Source organism: Pelophylax lessonae, assembly GCF_965119305.1.
Source record: "Pelophylax lessonae genome assembly, chromosome: 5".
In the NCBI taxonomy this organism is placed as follows: Eukaryota; Metazoa; Chordata; class Amphibia; order Anura; family Ranidae; genus Pelophylax; species Pelophylax lessonae.
In genome coordinates this window covers 345,692,899-345,713,397 of record NC_138772.1, presented here as the reverse complement: position 1 = coordinate 345,713,397, position 20,499 = coordinate 345,692,899, and the positions used below count along the sequence as shown (strand labels likewise).

Genomic DNA, 20,499 nt, shown 5'->3' with positions numbered 1-20,499 from the left:
CATTGAAAAAATGGCATATGCTAAGAGAATTAAAGAACCTGACAAAATTCATAGACAGAAGACTTCTCATTTTCTATAAATGTTATACCATTTTTTTGATTTGCTAAAAATAATATAAAGAATGAAAGGGGATATCATGGGGACGATGTTACACATCTGATCTCCTGCTACTCTCATTGATAATATTAAGCATGCAACTCAATTATCCTCAGCCTACACAGTCCCTTGTGAAAAAAGAAAACAATTGAGCTATGAAGGAAATATAAATCTATTGTATTTGTTAAGTAAATATATAAAGAATAGGGAACAAGTAAAAATTCAGGGCAGTTAAATTATAGGAGAGATTGTGAGCTTGTTCATTAATCAAACATAGAAAAGTTCTGCTGTGAATAGTTCCTGGTGGACTAGGCACAGCAATGGATTTCTGCTCATTATAGTTAGTGTGGTATGGGGGAAGAAAAAAACAGTATTCATCTTAAAGCAGAACTCCAAGTTTTTCCGAACTATCAACCTCCTCATGTGAAAATCCTCAGGGTCTAGCTGGTCCAAAGAAATCATAGGTCCTTCCTGGTTAGAAGTTGGAGGTTTTTTTTGCTACACTGAATGATTTTCACATAATGATGTGTGTGTGCATTCAGTGCTGTAATTTTTACTCTTATAATGAGTGTTTTTAATCTAGAGCTCCATTAACCACCTCAAGACCTAACACTTTCACCCCCTTCTTGCCCATACATATTTTTAGCTTTCAGTGCTGTCACACTTTGAATGACAATTACTTAGTTATGCAACACTGTTCCCAAATTACATTTTTTATTGTTTTTTTTTTTTTAACAGATAGTGCTTTCTTTTGGTGGTATGTAATCACCAATGGTTTTGTTTTTTTGTTTTTATTTTTGTTTAATTTTGTTGCATTTATAAAAAAAAAATACCAATAATGTTGAAAAAACAACGGAACTTACACTGAACAAAATTATAAACACAATACTTTTGTTTTTGCTCCCATTTTTCATGAGCTGAACTCAAAGATCTAAGACTTATTCTATGTGCACAAAAGACCTATTGCTCTCAAATATTGTTCACAAATCTGTCTAAAACTGGGTTAGTGAACACTTCTCCTTTGCCGAGATAATCCATCCACCTCACAGGTGTGGCATATCAAGATGCTGATTAGACAGCATGAATATTGTACAGGTGTGCTTTAGGCTGGCCACAATAAAGGCCACTCTAAAATGTGCAGTTTTACTGTATAAAGAGAGTTCCGGGGGTCCAAAAAACAGTCAGTATCTGGTGTGACCACCATTTGCCTCACGCAGTGCAACACATCTCCTTCGCATAGAGTTGATCAAGTTGTTGATTGTGGCCTGTGGAATGTTGGTCCACTCCTCTTCAATGGCCGTGTGAAGTTGTTGGATATTGGCAGGACCTGGAACATGCTGTCATATACGTTGATCCAGAGCATCCCAAACATGCTCAATGGGTGACATGCCCGGTGAGTATGCTGGTCATGCAAGAACTGGGATGTTTTCAGTTTCCAGGAATTGTGTACAGTTTCTTTGCAAAATGGGGCCCTGCATTTTAATGCGGCACAACAATGGGCCTCAGGATCTCGTCACGGTATCTCTGTGTATTCAAAATTCCATCAATAAAATGCACCTGTGTTCGTTGTCCATAACATACGCCTGCCCATATCATAACCCCACTGCCACCATGGGCAGCTAGATCCACAATGTTGACATCAGCAAACCGTTCACCCACATGACACATTACACGCTGTCTGCCATCTGCCATGTATAGTGAAAACCGGGATTCATCCATGAAGAGAACACCTTTCCAAAGTGCCAGATGCCATAGAATGTGAGCATTTGCCCACTCAAGTTGGTTACAACGAAGAACTGTAGTTCGGGCAAGACCCCGATGAGGACTACGAGAATGCAGATGAGCTTCCCTGAGACGGTTTCTGACAGTTTGTGCAGAAATTCTTTGGTTATGAAAACCGATTGTTATAGTAGCTGCCGAGTTGCTGGGTCTCAGACAATCTTGGAGGTGAAGATGCTGGGTGTGGAGGTCCTGAGCTGGTGTGGTTGCATGTGGTCTGCGGTTGTGAGGCCGTTTGGATGTACTGCCAAATTCTCTAAAATGCCTTTGGAGACGGCTTATGGTAGAGAAATGAACATTCAATTCATGGGCAACAGCTCTGGTGGACATTCCTGCAGTCAGCATGCCAATTGCACGCTCCCTCAAAACTTGCGACATCTGTGGCATTGCGCTGTGTGATAAAACTGCACATTTTAGAGTGGCCTTTTATTGTGGCCAGCCTAAGGCACACCTGTGCAATAATCATGCTGTCTAATCGGCATCTTGATATGCCACACCTGAGGTGAATTGATTATCTTGACAAAGGAGAAGTGCTCACTAACACAGATTTAGACAGATTTATGAACAATATTTGAGAGAAATATGCCTTTTGTGTACAAAGAAAAAGTCTTAAATCTTTGAGTTCAGCTCATGAAAAATGGGGGCAAAAACAAAAGTGTTGCGTTTATAATTTCACTCAGTGCATATTTGAAAATTGATCAAACATGATGTAATGAATGCCTATCTCATTTCTTGAGGCCCCTAAAATGCCAGGTCAATACAACCCCTTCCCTAAAATGACCTCTTTTTGGAGAGTAGACAGTCCAAAGTTTTTTAGTAAGAGGCTTGGTGGGCTTTTTTAAGTTGTAATATTTTTTTGGCACAATGTTTTAGAAAATAAATTAAATACACAGTTTTTTTTATCAAAGTTCCTATTTTAACAAGTTATTTCTCACACACAGCAGAGGCATATTTAAAATTACACTCCAAAACACATTCTACTACTCCCCCTGAGTATGGCGATACCACATGAGAGAATTTTTCACTGTCTGGACTGATTATGTACCGGACATTGTATATTGTGTATCACACAAATCAACCAATTGTATCAAAACTATTGTACTGTAATGGCGTAAGGTTGAGGGAAGCCTTGTGACTGACAGTTGGAGGACCCTTGAAACTGAGGTCACATGGCCATAGAAGTTTTTAGTAGCCTCAGTAGCCCCTATAAAAAGGGGGCTCTGGCCTGGTTTAACTGCCAGTCGCCTCAGAGGGATAGCTGTGGTGGAGCTCTGCAAAAGTGCTATAATACAAGGGCTCTTTGCCAGGACCACTGAGGCGACATGAAGACTCTAATGCCCTAGGAAAAGGCTGAAGCTGAAGGAGGGGAAGGATGGATACACTGATGCCTCGCCTTACCTTCTGGAGCAGGGGCAACCGAAGAAGAGGAAGAAGTGTCCAGCAGCGGAGGATTGGTGGCAAGAAGGGTGTTAGAGGATCGCAGGAAAGTAGACATCATAGAGGAAGCAGGAAGACAAAGCCCATTGCCACTTCCAGTGGCACGGTGTCAAGAGCCAGAAGGAGTAGCTGTAGATGTCAGTGGGCGGGCAAAAAGGTGGCACAAGTTGTAGAGGCCCTATAGTCAGCAAGCATCGTGGAGAAGAGGCGTGGTCATGAGGGCGGAGTCAACAGGAGCAAGAACTCCCAGGGATGACATCACAAGAGGTGGAGCGAGGAGGTGGGAACCTGTGAGAGTAGTGGCGGACAGTTGATGGAGATCTCCAAGGCAACCAAGAACGCCAGAGAGCGGGGTTTTCAGAGGAAGTCATATTGATGTGTCCCATGACAGCAGCCGGAGAGCAGAGGATCGGTCCATTGGATCCATTACTTTGCCAGCAAAACACAGCACAGCCTTCCTGCATAATCTTTAGTCAGAGGCGGCTTATGACCTGGTGAGTGTATGACTTCTAATGTATTGAACACTTTATCTGAGTCATTTGCACAAGTTGCCTCAACTCTGGCTTATATGTAGAAAGGAGCTGAGGATTCCCAAGTAAGGCAGAATACAGATATTTCTGTGGTATGGTCAGTGCCAGATCATTTGGTGAATCAAGGTGTTACTTCTCCTTTGTGTACAAAGCAAAAAGTTGTGTATAAAGAAAAAGGAACTCTGAATATGCATGGCAAATCCGAAGTTTCGGCTAAAGAAAGTATGCCTTGTTTACCTTCTCCGCTGGGTTTTCATTTGTCGGGTAGGTTAAAGGAAAAAATCTGGAATGAAGAATTCTTAGATTTGCTATCCTTGCTCCCTTCCAGCAAAGAATTTGAAGAATTTGGCATGTAGCCAGGTCAATTAACAATTGGCTACAAGCGTCCTGTATTTATGCTAGCATCATGTGCGAGAAATGTCCAAATAAAAGTTCTGGTTTATTTCACCACATTGATGTTATTCTCGAGGCTTACAAAAACTTTGGAGGTTTTGGTTGGTTGACATATGATGAATCCTTCAGACAAAAGCTAGCGGTTTAAAAAAATTTGACGTGGGGAAGCAAAGATGAGGGCCTGTGGCTTAATTTGCTGCTACCACAAAAGCCACCTATAGCTAGGCATTTAAATCATTCAAGTGCTATGGTAATATCGGGATATAAAAAGGCGTTTACTTTGCATTTAACGATTCGCAATGGAAATTGTCACATAATTGTCGGTATAAGCATGAGTGTGCTTTTTGTGGTGGTCCTCTTGGAGTGTCAAAGTGCTTTAAGAAAATGTCTACTGGTATGCAAACTGCAAATAAAGAGCCATTTCTTAAAAGCCAAAATGCCGGTGAACCTTCAAGCCATGCTGCAATGGCTAATCAAATATCCAGTTCAGCAGATGGCCAGCATGCTTTATGAAGGTTTTCTGTTACCGGTTTTTAATGAGTCAGGTTGCTCCATAGCCAACAATCTAAAAACAGTTGAGAGGTTGTCAGTTATAGTTCAGGAAAACATTAATAAAGAATTGTTAGAAGGAAGGATAACAAGGCCTTTTAACTCTCCATCTTTCCATAAATTCAGAGTTTCTTCATTAGGCATTTTGCCCAAAAAAGAGCCTAATGCTTTTAGGCTTATACATCATTTATCGTTCCCTTATGGTAAGTCTTTAAATGATCAAATCTTTATGGAAAACTATTTGGATGAATATGCATTTTTTGTAGAAGTCATTTGTTTTTTAAGAAAACTGGGTCCTAATGAATTATTGGCAAAAGCCAATATAAAATCGGCTTTCAGGCTTTTGCCTATTCATCTGACTTGTTTTAATTAATTAGGTTTCAAGTTTAATGGAGTAAACTACTTTATAAAATGTTTGCCAATGGGGTGTTCTTTGTCATGTTATTAAATCAAAGCCTTTTCTACGTTTGTGGAATGGGTTTTGAAGTGTTTGACGGGATCATCATTTATTTTACACTACGTGGATGATTTTTTATTTTTAGGCCCAGCTACATCAGGCCATTGTTTAGGATTATTGAACTCATTTGCGGAGCTGTGTGGCCTATTTTGGAATTCCTTTAGCAACCGAGAAGACTGTTTATCCAACAAATTGTCTGGAATTTTTAGGCATTTCTATAGACACAGCATACATGGAGTTCAGGCTTCCTAAAGAAAAACTAGATAGAATCTCTAACCTTATTATTATTTTATTTGGAAGGAAAAAAGTTTTATTGAAAGAAATGCAAAAAATTGTTAGGTTATTTAGCATTTGCTACAAGAGTGTTGCCAGTTGGCAGAATATTTTCTAGGAGAACGTATTTGTCAATTTCAGGTAAAAAAATCCCTATTCGCATATTAGATTAATGCAAGATATGCTGATATGGACTCTTTGGAAAATATTAATGGGACAGCCATAATGCAGCAAGACTTTATTTTGGATACTCTTATACTATTCTGGACCTTATTAAATTTTATTTATCTACGGATTTGGCGGGTTCCGTCGGTTTTGCTGCAGTATGGAACAACAGATGATGTGCATAAAAATGGCCATAACAGTGGAAAGAAAGAGATTTGTTTAAAAATATAGTCTTATTGGAAATGTTTTCTATAGTGGTAGCATTGGAGATCTGGGGAGATAACTTTCGAAAACAGGCGTCTCATGTTTAGCACTGATAACAAAGGTGTGCTGTTTGCAATAAATTGTTTATCATCCAGCTCCACCCCTGAGATTAGGCTAATAAGATACTTGGTGTCAAAATGTATATTAATGTTTCGGTGAAGGTGAAATTCATTCCAGGTAAGCTAGATCGTGGATGCTCTATCACAGTTTCAGATGACCAGGTTTTTCGAATTGTTTCCGGATGCAGACAAAGTGGGTACAGTATGTCCCATACATCTATGGGATTTGGTTTTATTTATCAACACATTCAAAATTCGCTGGTGGTTTCCACTTGGACTAGTTACTCATCTTTGTGGTTTCTATGTTTGTCATTCCTAAATGAAACCAAACGTCCAATGTTTTCTCTTTTTCAGAACATGTGGTGTTAGCATTCTTTAACTCTTTATTGGCAAAAAAATTATTCATGGTCTCATTTGAACAAAATATTGTTTGGAATTTCATTTTTTCTAAAGTAAAAAGGTCTGCCATCTTTATTTAGCTTCTTTTCTGTTCAATAAGTTTCAAAGGGTTACAAGAAAGCAAAATTTTCAGTTGACAAGAGATGCCCTATTATGTCTAAGCTGTTACACAACCTTTGGTCGTGTACTAAGGGTGTTTGTTTTTCAGAGTTTGAGGTTAGTCTCTTCAATGCAGCATTTGCCATATGTTTTTTTGTGTCGGTCTCTATTTCAGAGCTCATACCTCCTAATAAAATAATTAAAAACGGTCTTCAGTTTGAAGATGTCATTGTGTAAGAGAGTTTTATAAAGCTTTCTGTGCAAATCAAAAATGGACCAAATGGGTAAAGGAGTTTGGATTTCTTTATACCAATATCCAGATCAGTGGCGTAACTAGAACTTTCAGGGCCCCGATGCAAGAAACCATGAAGTGCCCCCCTCTGCCCCTGGACGGGCCCTTCCCTCCAAGACTGGTGGTGGAATGCCAGGGTCGGTCGCAAGTACAAAGTTTGTGGGGTAGTTCTGCCACTGGTGTCGGTAGTTTTTTATTTTTATTACATTTTTCTACTATTTAATTTATTCGTTTTTTTTTTTACAATATTATTTTTTTTAAATATTTTTTTACAATTTTTTAGGAGCCCCGTTGGTGAAATATCAGGAGTCTAAACAGACCTCTGATGTTCCACCTTTGAGACAGAGAAAGGAGATGGAGGACACAGCTTTCCATCATCTTCTCGGAAGCCTCAGATGCACAGAATAAATGGACAGGAATAGCTCTGTACAGAGTTTCCCATTCATTCACATATTGAAGCATTGTAAACACAGTTTACTATATTTCCGTTATGAATAGACAGAGTCAGTTATTGGTACAGATCAATGACTCTCCATTCAGGAAAGGCTTCATCCTGACAGATACTCCACAGCAGCCGGTGGGAGAGGGGAGGGGGGGGGACCTTGCAGAGCTGAGGGGACAGCGATGGGGGGCAGGAAAAAGCACAACTGGGGGGGGCAGAATGAAGCTGCATAGAAGGAGCTGTAAAGGAACCAATCTCTTCATTCCTTAACCCCGTTTCTGCTCCTCTCCCCCCACCCCATTCAGTGGCTGCAGGAGGAAAAAGGAGAGATGGGTTCCTCTCTGCCAGAATTTCTAAATCTTTTTCCAGTCTTTTTCCAGTACATTGTTGATAGCTTACTCTGGTATGGTGACACAGTAACTTGGGTGGCAGTGATCAGGGACACTGTAACTGGTGTAGTGATAACCAGAGATACTGTAACTGCTGTAATTTGTGTGGCGGTGATTCGGGACCATATGACTAGTGTTGTGGTGATGAGGGACTAGTGTGGCTGTAAGGGACACTGAGTGTTGTGGCAGTGAGTAGGGACACTGTGAGTAAACAGTGGTGATCAGCGACAATTACTGGTGTGGCAGTGAGGAGGGACACTGACTGGCAGCACTGATCTGGAGACATTGTACTGCCATGATGGTGATCAGTGAAAATAGCTGGTGGCACTGACATACAGTGATTTTATAGAAGCCATCTATTCTATATGATCACTGCCACAGCACAACAATGTCACCTAAGGGACCCCTCACTTGCTCTGGTGACAGTATGTAAAAAAATAATAATTGTTTAATCATTTTTTCTTTTAACATGTTTACAATTGATTTTACATATTGTCACCAGAGCAGTGCAATGTTATCATGCAGACACTGTACCACTCTGGGGGGGGTTGATAAAAGTTATTTTTTTTACTATGATGATCACTGTTCAAGCATTCATCTACAGTGCGTTTGACATCCATTCACGATCCCATTGTTTACTATTGCATTAGCTGTGATTTGCCACAGTGATTACATGGTACAGAGATGCTGTGATTGGCCCTATACCATGTGATCACTGTGACCAATCATAGGGATCACAATAGTAAGCGGTAGTAAGCAATCACAGCCATTGTTTACTATGGCACATGTGGTCGCTGTTATTGGTCACAGCAATCCCATGGTACCAGGCCTGAGCACAGGGGCCCAGTACACTGATCAGTGTACACAGTGGTCACAAATCGCACCACTACCTGTCTTTGGGGGTAAGCATGAGGCGCTCTTATGGGAGGATGCACTGGTATGTCATCCCAGAACAATTCTTGTCCCACCCGACTGTATATGTATAGTGGCTGGGCAGGAAGCTGTTAAAGTAAATCTTTAGTTATTGTGTCTAAGTGCTGTTTTTAAATGATATTGTATGTTTTTGAACAAACACATTGTTTTTAGGTTAATAATAAATGACCCTGGTAAATAGATTGTTGCAATGTTCAGAAACTGTGCCTCAAAAAAGGGTTGCTGTAGCCCAGGTAAAACAGTCTATAATAAAGCATTGAGATTAGATAATACTATTTCCTCTACATACAAAAACTGCGATGCTGAAATATCAGTCATAATATGTACTGTATATGTATATATTAACTGTATAGCAATAGAGTGAGAGAAAGCAAGAGTCATATACAGTATATAATTATAACAAGAGAGCGAGAGTCATATATATATGCAGTAGTAAAAGGTGAGCAACAACTGCAATGTTCTTTGTACACTGCTCAAAAATATGTAGGAACACTTTTTAATCAGAGTATAGCATCAAGTCAATTAAACTCCTGGGATATTGATCTGGTCAGTTAAGTGGTGGAGGGGTTGTTAATCAGTTTCAGCTGCTTTGGTGTTAATGAAATTAAAAACAGTTGCACTGGATGGGCAACAATGAGACAACCGCCAAAATAGGAATGGTTTTAAAGGTGGAGGCAAATTACATTTATTTCCCTTCTCATCTTTTCTGACTGTTTTTCACTTTGGCTAGGGTCAGAGTCACTACTAGTAGCATGAAGAGATACCTGGACCCTATAGAGGTTGCACAGGCAGTCATACTCCTCCAGGTTGGCACATCAATACGTGCCATTGCCAGAAGGTTTGTTGTGTCTCCCAGCACAGTCTCAAGAACATTGAGGAGATTCCAGGAGACAGGCAGTTAATCTGGGAGATCTGGACAGGGCCATAGAAGGTCCCTAACCCATCAGTAGGACCGGTGTCTGCTCCTTTGTGCAAGGAGGAACAGGATGAGCACCGCCAGAGCCCTACAAAATGACCTCTAGCAGGCAACTGGTTTCTAAACAAACAATAAGAAACAGACTTCATGAGGGTGGTCTGGGGGCCCAATGGTCTCTAGTGGGTCCTGTACTTACTGCTTGGCACCATGGAGCTGGATTGGCATTTGCCATTGAACAGCAGAATTCGCAGCTCCACCACTTGTCACAGATGAGAACAGGTTCTCCCTGAGCACATGTGACAGACATGAAAGGGTCTGGAGAAGCTGTGTAGAGTGTTATGCTGCCGCTAACATCGTTCAGTATGACCGGCTTGGTGGTGGATCAGTGATGGTCTGGGGAGGCATATCCATAGAGGGGCACACAGACCTCTAAAGGCTAGACAATGGCACCCTGACTACCACTAGGTATTGGGAGGAAATCCTTGGACCCAGTGTCAGACCCTACGCTGGTGCAGTGGATCCTGGGTTCCTCCTGGTGCACGACAATGACTGGCCTCATGTGGTGAGAATATGCAGCCAGTTCCTGGAGGATTAAGCAATTGATGCCATTGAATGGCCCCCAGGCTAGCTTGACCTAAATTCAAAAGAACACCGCTGGGACATTATGTTTCGGTCCATCCGATGCTGCCAGGTTGCACCTCAGTTTGTTCAGGAGCTCAGTGATGCCCTGGTCAAAATCTGAGAGGAAATACTCCAGGACACAATCTGTGCAGCCCCGACAGTGTCCAGCAGTGATGCCAGTCAGTGCCAATCGGTGATGCCAATCTGTGCCCATCAGAAATGCCAGTCAGTGCTGCCTTTTAGTGCTCATCATGCCTGCTCATTAGTGCCACCCATCAGTGCCACCCATCACTGCCCATCAGTACTGCCCATCACTGCCCATCATTGCCACCTATCAGTGCCACCTATCGGTGCTCATCAGTGCTGCATATTACGGTCTCCTCATAAGTGCTGCCTTATCAGTGCCCAACAGTGCAGCCTCATCAGCGCAAACATAGGAGAAAAATCCTTTATTTATAAAAGTTTCTGACAAAAACTAAGGAAAAAATTTTTATTTCAAATTTTTCAGTCTTTTTTAGTTTTTTTTTTTTTAGCAAACAGTAACAAACAACGAAAAAAAAAAAACAGTAGTGAATAAATAATATCAAAAGAAAGCATTGAAAAATGTAATTTGGTTACAGTGTTGCATGACCGTGCAATTTTCATTCAAAGTGTGACAGCGCTAACCCATTACAAAACTCAGATATATTGTCATTGATTCAGTAACAAAACTGAAATGATTAGAATATAAGAAATATTATTAAAACTAAAGAAGAAACAATGTACTTTTTATCTCTTAAGTTTGAATTGAAATGTTATTATTTTACGGTATATTTGTTATTAATTAATTTATTTGCTGATTAATAGCATGTTTAGTTTTATTTGGCAAATATTTCTATGTTTATGACCAGCATTCGGCCTGATGAAGGGATTTCTACCCGAAACTGTTGCTATTTTGATGATGTTCTTTGAAACGAATAAAGTACTATTTTGTACTGTAACCCCTGCTGTTTGGATCTATGTTTTCTTTACTTATATCCTCGCTCCATATGCAACAATATAATCTTTTATTCTGAAAAAATCTATGCATAACACATTTTTTTTATTTTTCTAGATATTTAAGTCTCCATAGTGGAGTCACAGACAGCAATAAAAGGCACAGAATAAGAAAAAAACAACATGCAACCACTAAACCTCATATTTTCATAAGGTCATAATAAAGTTTTGACAGCAGAATGTGCAAAAAGGGGCATGATATGCCAACACTCTGGTGGACCCTTTTTTCAAGGTAATGGACAACACAAACTAACCGATTGAGTGTGTAAAGCCCTCATGGATTTTAGGCAATCCATACAGTGCATTCGGAAAGTATTCACAGCGCTTCACTTTTTCCACATTTTGTTATGTTACAGCCTTATCCCAAAATTGATTAAATTCATTATTTTCCTCGAAATTCTACAAGCAATACCCTATACTGACAACGTGAAAGATATTTGTTTGAAATCTTTGCAAATTTATTAAAAATAAAAAAACTAAATAATCACATGTACATAAGTATTCACAACCTTTGCCATGACACTCAAAATTGAGCTCAGGTGCATCCTGTTTCCACTGATCATCCTTGAGATGTCCACCTGCGGTAAATTCAGTTCATTGGACATGATTTGGAAAGGCACATGCCTGTCTTTATAAGGTCCCACAGTTAACAGTGCATGTCAGAGCACAAACCAAGCCGTGACATCCAAGGAATTGTCTATAGACCTCCGAGACAGAATTGTTTCGAGGCACAGGTCTTTGGAAGAGTACAGAAATAATTCTGCAGCATTGAAGGTCCCAATGAGCACCGTGGCCTCCATCATCCCTAAGTGTAAGAAGTTTGTAACCACCAGGACTCTTCCTAGAGCAGGCCACCTGGCCAAACTGAGCATACGGGGAAGAAGGGCCTTAGTCAGGGAGGTGACCAAAAACCAGATGGTCACTCTGAGAGCACTCCAGCATTTTTCTGTGGAGGGAGGAGAACCTTCCAGAAGAACAACCATCTCTGCAGCACTTCACCAATCAGGCCTTTATCAGACCTGGAGTTTGCCAAACGGCACCTGAAGGACTCATAGACCATAAGAAACAAAATTCTCTGGTCTGATGAAACAAAGATTGAACTCTTTGGCCTGAATGGCAAGCGTCATGCCTGGAGAAAACCAGGCACCGCTCATCGCTTGGCCAATACTATCCCTACAGTGAAGCATGGGACTGGGAGACTAGTCAGGATCGAGGGAAAGATGAATGCAGCAATGTACAGGGACATCTTAATGAAAACCTGCTCCAGAGCGCTCTGGACCTCAGACTTGGGTGAAGGTTCATCTTCCAACAGGACAATGACCCTAAGCAAACAGCCAAGATAACAAAGGAGAGGCTAAGGGACAACTCTGTAAATGTCCTTGAGTGGCCCAGCCAGAGCCCAGACTTGAACCTGATTGAACATCTCTGGAAAGATCTGAAAATGGCTGTGCACCGATGCTCCCCATCATACCTGATGGAGCTTGAGAGGTCCTGCAAAGAAGAATGGGTGAAACTGCCCAGAACTACTGTAGGTGTGCCAAACTTGTAGCATCATACTTAAAAAAAACTTTAGGCTGTAATTGGTACCAAAGGTGCTTCAACAAAGTATTGAGCAAAGGCTGTAAATACTTATGTACATGTGATTTTTTTTATTTTTAATAATTTTGCAAATATTTCAAACAAACTTCTTTCACGTTGTCATTATGGGGTATTGCTTGTAGAATTTTGAGGAAAATAATGAAATTAATCAATTTTGGAATAAGGCTGTAACATAACAAAATGTGGAAAAAGTGAAGCTCTGTGAATACTTTTCAGATGCACTGTACATAGCTGCAATTATGGGGTATTACACATCAAAGTATTCCTCCACTTCCTCCAATATACAGATGCAAGAAAAAGTATGTGAACCCTTTGGAATGATATGGATTTCTGCACAAATTGGTCATAAAATGTGATCTGATCATCATCTAAGTCACAACAATAGACAATCACAGTATGCTTAAACTAATAACACACAAAGAATGAAATGTTGCCATGTTTTTATTGAACACACCATGTAAACATTCACAGTGCAGGTGGAAAAAGTATGTGAACCCCTAGACTAATGACATCTCCAAGAGCTAATTGGAGTGAGATGTCAGCCAACTGGAGTCCAATCAATGAGATGAGATTGGAGGTGTTGGTTACAGCTGCCCTGCCTTACACCAGTTCTGGGTTTGCTTTTGACAAGAAGCATTGCCTGATGTGAATGATGCCTCGCACAAAAGAGCTCTCAGAAGACCTATGATTAAGAATTGTTGACTTGCATAAAGCTGGAAAGGGTTATAAAAGTATCTCCAAAAGCCTTGCTGTTCATCAGTCCACGGTAAGACAAATTGTCTATAAATGAAGAAAGTTCAGCACTGCTGCTACTCTCCCTAGGAGTGGCCGTCCTGTAAAGATGACTGCGAGAGCACAGCGCAGACTGCTCAATGAGGTGAAGAAGAATACTAGAGTGTCAGCTAAAGACTTACAAAAGTCACTGGCAAATGCTAACATCCCTGTTAGCGAATCTACAATACGTAAAACACTAAACAAGAATGCATTTCATGGGAGGATACCACAGAGGAAGCCACTGCTGTCCAAACAAAACATTGCTGCACATTTACAGTTTGCACAAGAGCACCTGGATGATCCACAGCAGTACTGGCAAAATATTCTGTGGACAGATGAAACCAAAGTTGAGTTGTTTGGAAGAAACACACAACACTATGTGTGGCGAAAAAGAGGCACAGCACACCATCAAAACCTCATCCCAACTGTGAAGTATGGTGGTGGGGGCATCATGGTTTGGGGCTGCTTTGCTGCATCAGGGCCTGGACGGATTGCTATCATCAAAGGAAAAATTAATTCCCAAGTTTATCAAGACATTTTGCAGGAGAACTTAAGGCCACCTGTCTACCAGCTGAAGCTCAACAGAAGATGTACCGTTTAGGAGATATTTACCTTACATGCAGCCAGTGACATCACTGGCGCATGCGCTCTGAAGGAACGGCCGCTGGTGCCGTTTCTTCAGAGACCCGTGCCGTGATTGTCGGCTCCTGCGCGCGTGCGTGGGAGTGTCGTCACCGCGGCTCCGGCCAATCAGATGGCCGGATGCCTCGATCCCAGAAGACGGGTGACTGGACATGTCGCCTGTCATAGAGGTGAGCGGACGGCACGGCGGGGGCTCGTTCTAAGGTAAGTATTTCATAATGACCTAGTATGCGATGCATACTAGCTCATTATGTCTTTCTCTTTCAGCTTGTAAAAAAAAAATTAACAGAGTTTACAACCTCTTTAAGCAGACTGTGATTGTCTATTGTTGTGACTTAAGCAGGCCATAGACGATACGAATATCGTCCGAAAATCGTAAATGCCAGTGTTATCGAACGATTTTCGTATCGTTAGTGTGGTATGTAAACTATGCGTTTTTCGTACGACAGCAAAAATTCACATATCCAACATGTTGGGTTTTTCCGCGAAATTTGTCCAATTTTCGTATCATTAGTGGTTTAGTCGTTCGATTCCACAGAACAACACACAACTGCGCATGTTTCCGAAAAGAATGACCCGGAAGGTAAATAAAAAGAATATCAACACGGACGACTGTTCAGCCGAAAAACCGCAATACATCAAATATTATATGTTCAAGCAAACTCTGCTAAGAGGCCAATATGTGTGCATGAAAAGTGTAAACACAAAAGTATGTGTATTGCAAAATGACTTTTAACACCTTTTTTCAATAAACGGACCCACTGCATTGTTGTACAGCTGCAGAATAAATGGTACAGCAAGTTTTCTTTCTGCAGGATGTATATGTTCCAATATTGTTTGTCATTAATAACATATGGTTATCCTAATTGTCATTTTAACAGTAGATTATTTTGATGAGAATGTCATTGTCTATACTACCATAAAGATCAATAGCTGTGTATACAGTTGATATCACATAATGCATGAAATAAAGACACTTGAAACCAATTTCAAAATAACCATCAATTTATTGATGAACAATAAACAAAAAGCGTAGTTGCGCATGTCCAGCACACAAACATTTCCCTATTTAGGATCTTAAAAGCTTGTACATATGTACATGAATATAGTTAGTAAATATGTACATACAGCCAAAATTTAACAGTACAAAAGTACATAAACAGTCACATAGTGCAATTTTATTTTTAATAAAGTGCAAGTCAGAGCAAGGGCCCTTTCACACAATCCAATGAGATTCGCCTGTCATGTTGTCAGGCGGAACTCATTGGAATGTTCCATGCATCCCCATAGGGCAGCGAATGTCAGTGGAAACATGTCCACTGACATCCGCTGCTATCCGACCCGATCAAAGCCTGACGGATGGAAATTATCATTTACATCTGTCAGGCGGATCGGATGGATATGATGAAAATGGACTGGTGGTCCCCAAAAGAGAACGGTGGGGTTCTGACAGCTCTGTCTCTGCACAAAGAGCAGAGAAAGAGCTGTCAGACACCTGCTCATAGGGGATTTGGGCGTGGACCCCCCTTTCAGCAGAATGGAGTACGTGGGTGCATGCGGACAGTGTGAATGGGCCCCTACTTTATAACAACCATTTTTATTTTTTAAAGTGCCATAACGAAACATGGTCTTAAAAAAAAATTTTTGTTTCCAGAGTATTTAAACCTTTGCTAATTGGTCTATCACATCAGAAATCCTGCCTTGAACCAATTTCATTTTATTGCAAACTTTCTCAATATCTGAATTGATTTGCATTAAATCAGCAATCATGCGGTTTGCAGATGCAGAAGTGAATGAAGAACTGCCAGCAGTAGACATTGTAAAGCCTATAAGAAAACATGAAAAATCATAAAAATCACAGTCTAAACGTTATAATGAGCATACGTTTATGTGACATTTGGTTATGTACCTGAACTGGTGGCAATGCTGCTCCAATCACTGCCTTCAACTGGTGTGAGACATATCAGTGTTGTGTCAGTCGTCATCTCAGACTCTGCACTTGTCTGCTGTTCATTTCCCGCCTCTGCATGGGCCTTTCTAGAATGTCCTTTGAAAATTAATAAATACATGTATTTAACTTCAAATACTATACATATATTTAAATGCAATCACACTATGCATATTATTTCTGTATAGAAGACAAAAATACACTATAGATATGCATAGAAAATCACAATGATGCAAGCTGTGTAGTATGCACTCTCTGCATGCACATGTCACATGGCATATACAGAACATACACTCACACAGAAAAACCCAAGAACATCATACATTCTTGTTAAAAAGTTTATACTTACTTTTTTGAAGAATTTTCTTGATTTTCCTTAGCTGATGGGATTCTCTGGATTTTAAGTCAGACCAGCGTTTTCTCACTTGATCTTTAGTGCGTTCAACACCATGGTTTTTCTGTAGGACACGTAGAACTTTCTCCAGAATTTGATCTTTTCTCACATTTTTTTTAGGGTAGACTTGCTTCCGACAGTCATAATCCTTCTTTTGAAGAATGTTCACCATGTCCACCATCTCCTCCAAAGACATGTTGGTGGCTTTCTTCTTCCTGGGGCTTGTCACAATGGTTGTCTGGTGACCTTCTTCCACCTCCACGATTTCCTGCTCCTCATCTGTCCCAGATCTTTCGCTCTGAGAAGCTGCCATGTCTTGTCCCTCTGCCATGATTTCTCCCACAAGCCCCCGAAAGAAAGAAGAGGCGGGGCCTGTACATGGTATATAACGCACGTGCGCATTGCACGAATATGCAGCGACTTTTCGGGACGTAGGAAAGTCTATTCGTGCAGAGAACGCTGAACACACATCCCTGAGGTAAGTTCAAAATGCTGACTCTCCATTGCATATTTCACTTTTTCTATGGAAATACTGTGTTATAATGTAAATATATGCTATTTTATTACTGATAGAAGTCCTTTTGCAGTATAGGAGCTGTTCAAAAAGGCTAAAAATTAGACCTCACTCCTGTCCAAATTTATCTCAGTCACGATTCATGGCACATGGCTCATCCATTATATGAACAGGCTGCATGAAACTTGCATATCGTGTTAGTTCTATTGTCTTAAGTATTATTTATTCTTCTTATTTAGTCATTATTAATGTGCAAAATCATTATGTGTTATATTTTACACATGTATAACAAGGCTTTGCAAGGTAACTTAGTAAAATATATATATATATATTTTTTTTTTTTTAAAGGAAAATGCCTCTCACATTCACATCTACTGAGTTCCTTCCCCAATTCATTGATAAATACAGAGAATTTTCGTGCTTATGGGATGTGAAATCCAGGGATTATTCTAATAGATATAAGCGTGATGAGGCCATCAAAGAACTAAAGGAGCTATGTAAAGAGGTTTGCAAAGATCCAAATGACCTATATGTAAAGCACAAGATTGCTAACTTGCGGACTGTTTTTAAAAAGGAGTATAAAAAAATACAAGCATCCAAGAAATCTGGAGCAGGGGCTGATGATGTCTATGTCCCACGTTTGTGGTACTTCAAAGACCTGATGTTTCTTGCTGACACAGATGATCCAAGAGAGTCCCATTGCACTCTGCCACCAAGTGCAGCATCAGACTCCAGTTTGATATCTGACCCAGAAGCAGAGGAAATGTCACAGACACAGACACAGACTCAGACACAGGTATATCCAAATTTTCGTTTAATTCACAATATTTTTTCTTTGGGGGGGGGGGGGGTTGGAGGGCCCAATGAAACAACTATAGGGTCAGGGGTCCTTCTGCCTCATGGGCCAGTCATAGTAGAATGTAACAAAAACTAGAATAAAGAATACTCATATATTGTATATGATTTATTAAGCTGTCTTTATTTAGAGCAAGTCATTTCTTACAAAATATAATACATATGATTATATGCGATCCTGCCATGCAACTGCACCACTACCCATAAAATAATCTGTGTAATGAATGCGATTTTGACGTGCATTTGCAGTTGGTAGCCTAGGCCTTGCAGGAGCTAAATTTACCATGCCACTGCTGTCATTTCGCCAATCACCTGGCACAATTGTGCCACTGGTAAGATCTTCAATATCAACTGCAGTTGATGGCATATATGACACAGTTGTGCTTCTTAAATAATTGTGTAACATACAGCAGCACTCCACTATTATGTCAATTTTTTCAACTGTAACATTAATGGCGGTGTGGAAAATGCGGAATCTGCTGGCCATGATCCCAAATGCATTTTCTACCACCCTTCTCGCCCTAGACAATCTATAATTAAAGATTTTCTGGGGAGCAGTTAAATTGCGCAAGGGATAGGGTTTCAACAGGTGTTCATGTAAGGCAAATGCATCGTCCCCAATGAACACAAAATTAAGGCCCTCAACTGTCTCACTGGAAGATGGAAGATGCAACATTCCTTCTTTTAATCGATGCATAAATGGACTGCGCTCTATCACACCTCCATCCGAGTTTCTTCCATTTTTCCCTATATCCAAGTACATAAATTCATATTTGGCATTCACAATTGCCATTAGAATTATGCTGAAGAACCCTTTATATTTGTAAAAATAGGATCCTGAATGTACTGGTGGTGTAATTCTCACATGTTTCCCATCAATTGCGCCACCACAATTGGGGAAATTCCACATGTCCTGGAATTCTTTGGCAACTTCTTTCCATTCTTCAGATTTAGAAGGAAACTGTTGGCAAGATAGAAAAAAATTAAAACATGTTTTAATGATAATTAGTGATCATATTTTCTTCTTAATTTTTTTTGTTTCTATAGGATACACCAAGCCCAGTATCAGAGCAGCCAGGAACATCAACTCAGAGAACTCAAAGAGGAAAGAAGAGAAATCTTGACTACGATACTGCCAGTTTGCTGAAGGATGCATCATCTATCATGAAGCAGAAAGATGATGAATGTGATGCTGTGGGTCATCTGGTTGCACACAAATTACGGAGAATGTCCATGGAGCAACGAGACATTTGTGAAGCTTTAATGCATAAAATGATTGCCATTGGACTAAAGGGCAATCTTACACCTAACACAGATATAATAGGGTATCAGGGATGTACATCTCCTCCACCTGTAACATCTGCTCCACCTGTAACATCTGCTCCACCTGTAACATCTGCTCCACCTGTAACATCTGGCCAATATTGGCACCCAAATATGTCTCAATCACAGGGAAACCCAAGCTGGTCAGTGCGTCCTGAACCACCTCAAGGTTCTTGGTTTCATGGCCCCCAATACACAAATCTGTAAAAAAAAATTCTAGATATGTTGCTCAATATTATTGCATTTCTTTGGTGTATTTGTTCCTTTTTTATTGGTTATTGTTTAAGAATTATATATTTTCATAATAATGATTTGGAAATGGGTATGTATTGATTTAAGAAAATACAAACTTTTTCAGACAACCGTGTACAGGAAGTTACATATTTTTTTAATAAAATTGATGTACTCACAAAATTTGACTTATGTTTGCAGTAATATTCTTACTAATTTAAGTTGTAATTTTTATAATTACCTTTAAATACTGTGGCTGGAGCACCTTCACTATGGCCTGACACGTCTCAGGTATGATTCTTCCCAAGGATTGGGCAGAGATTCCAGTGGTGAACTTCAGGTCTTCATAAGACCTGCCTGTTGCCAAAAAACGCAGGGTTGCCATGAGCCTCTCCTCTGCACTAATAGATTTTCTCATGCAGGTGTCCTGTTTGGTGATATGTGGCTGCACAAGAGCTAATAGCATGTCAAAGGACTGCTGGGTCATCCGCAAATAATTACGGTAATCCTCAGGATTATTTTCTCTGAGGTTTGTTAGCAGGTTTACATGTGAAAATTGCTCTCGTTGCATGAGCCAGTCTTTGGCCCACACTCTGCTCTTCCTTCTATTTTTCTTCTTTTTCTTCTCCTCCTCCAAAGCAATCAATGCAATAACCATTGCTGCCATTTTCTGATTCCTATTATACCTCTTGAATGGCATTTTATTGCTGAGAATAGTCGTATGCTGTGGCGAATGATTGCTCTGTTCGCAAATGACACGATCCGACTTTTAACTGTAGGGGGAGTGCCCAGTGGAGGTGTGGTTAAAAGGTCAAGACAACATTGCATCACTTCCTATACTTGCAGAAGGAAGAAGTGTTTTGTCGTACGATTTTCGAATCACATTGATGGTACACTCGACGATGTGCACGACTGGCGCTTGCGTTTATCGAACGACAAATCGTACGAAATTCGAAACGTGTATGGCCTGCTTTAGATGATGATGATCAGATCACATTTTATGACCAATTTGTGCAGAAATCCATATCATTCCAAGGGGTTCACATACTTTTTCTTGCAGCTGTACAATCATTTGCTACTCCCAATTCAGT

The 20,499-nt window shown here is 40.3% G+C and overlaps 1 protein-coding gene across 1 annotated transcript; it reads right to left on the bottom strand.

Moving 5' to 3' along the window:
* Nucleotides 1-17,626: 17,626 nt before the first annotated feature.
* On the bottom strand, nucleotides 17,627-19,979 carry LOC309556521 (uncharacterized protein; the record flags this gene model as incomplete). Its single annotated transcript, XM_082258970.1, has 3 exons — nucleotides 17,627-17,742; nucleotides 18,167-18,815; nucleotides 19,650-19,979. 3 exons carry the CDS (start codon nucleotides 19,977-19,979, stop codon nucleotides 17,627-17,629), a joined length of 1,095 nt encoding a protein of 364 aa, XP_082115096.1.
* Nucleotides 19,980-20,499: the final 520 nt, after the last annotated feature.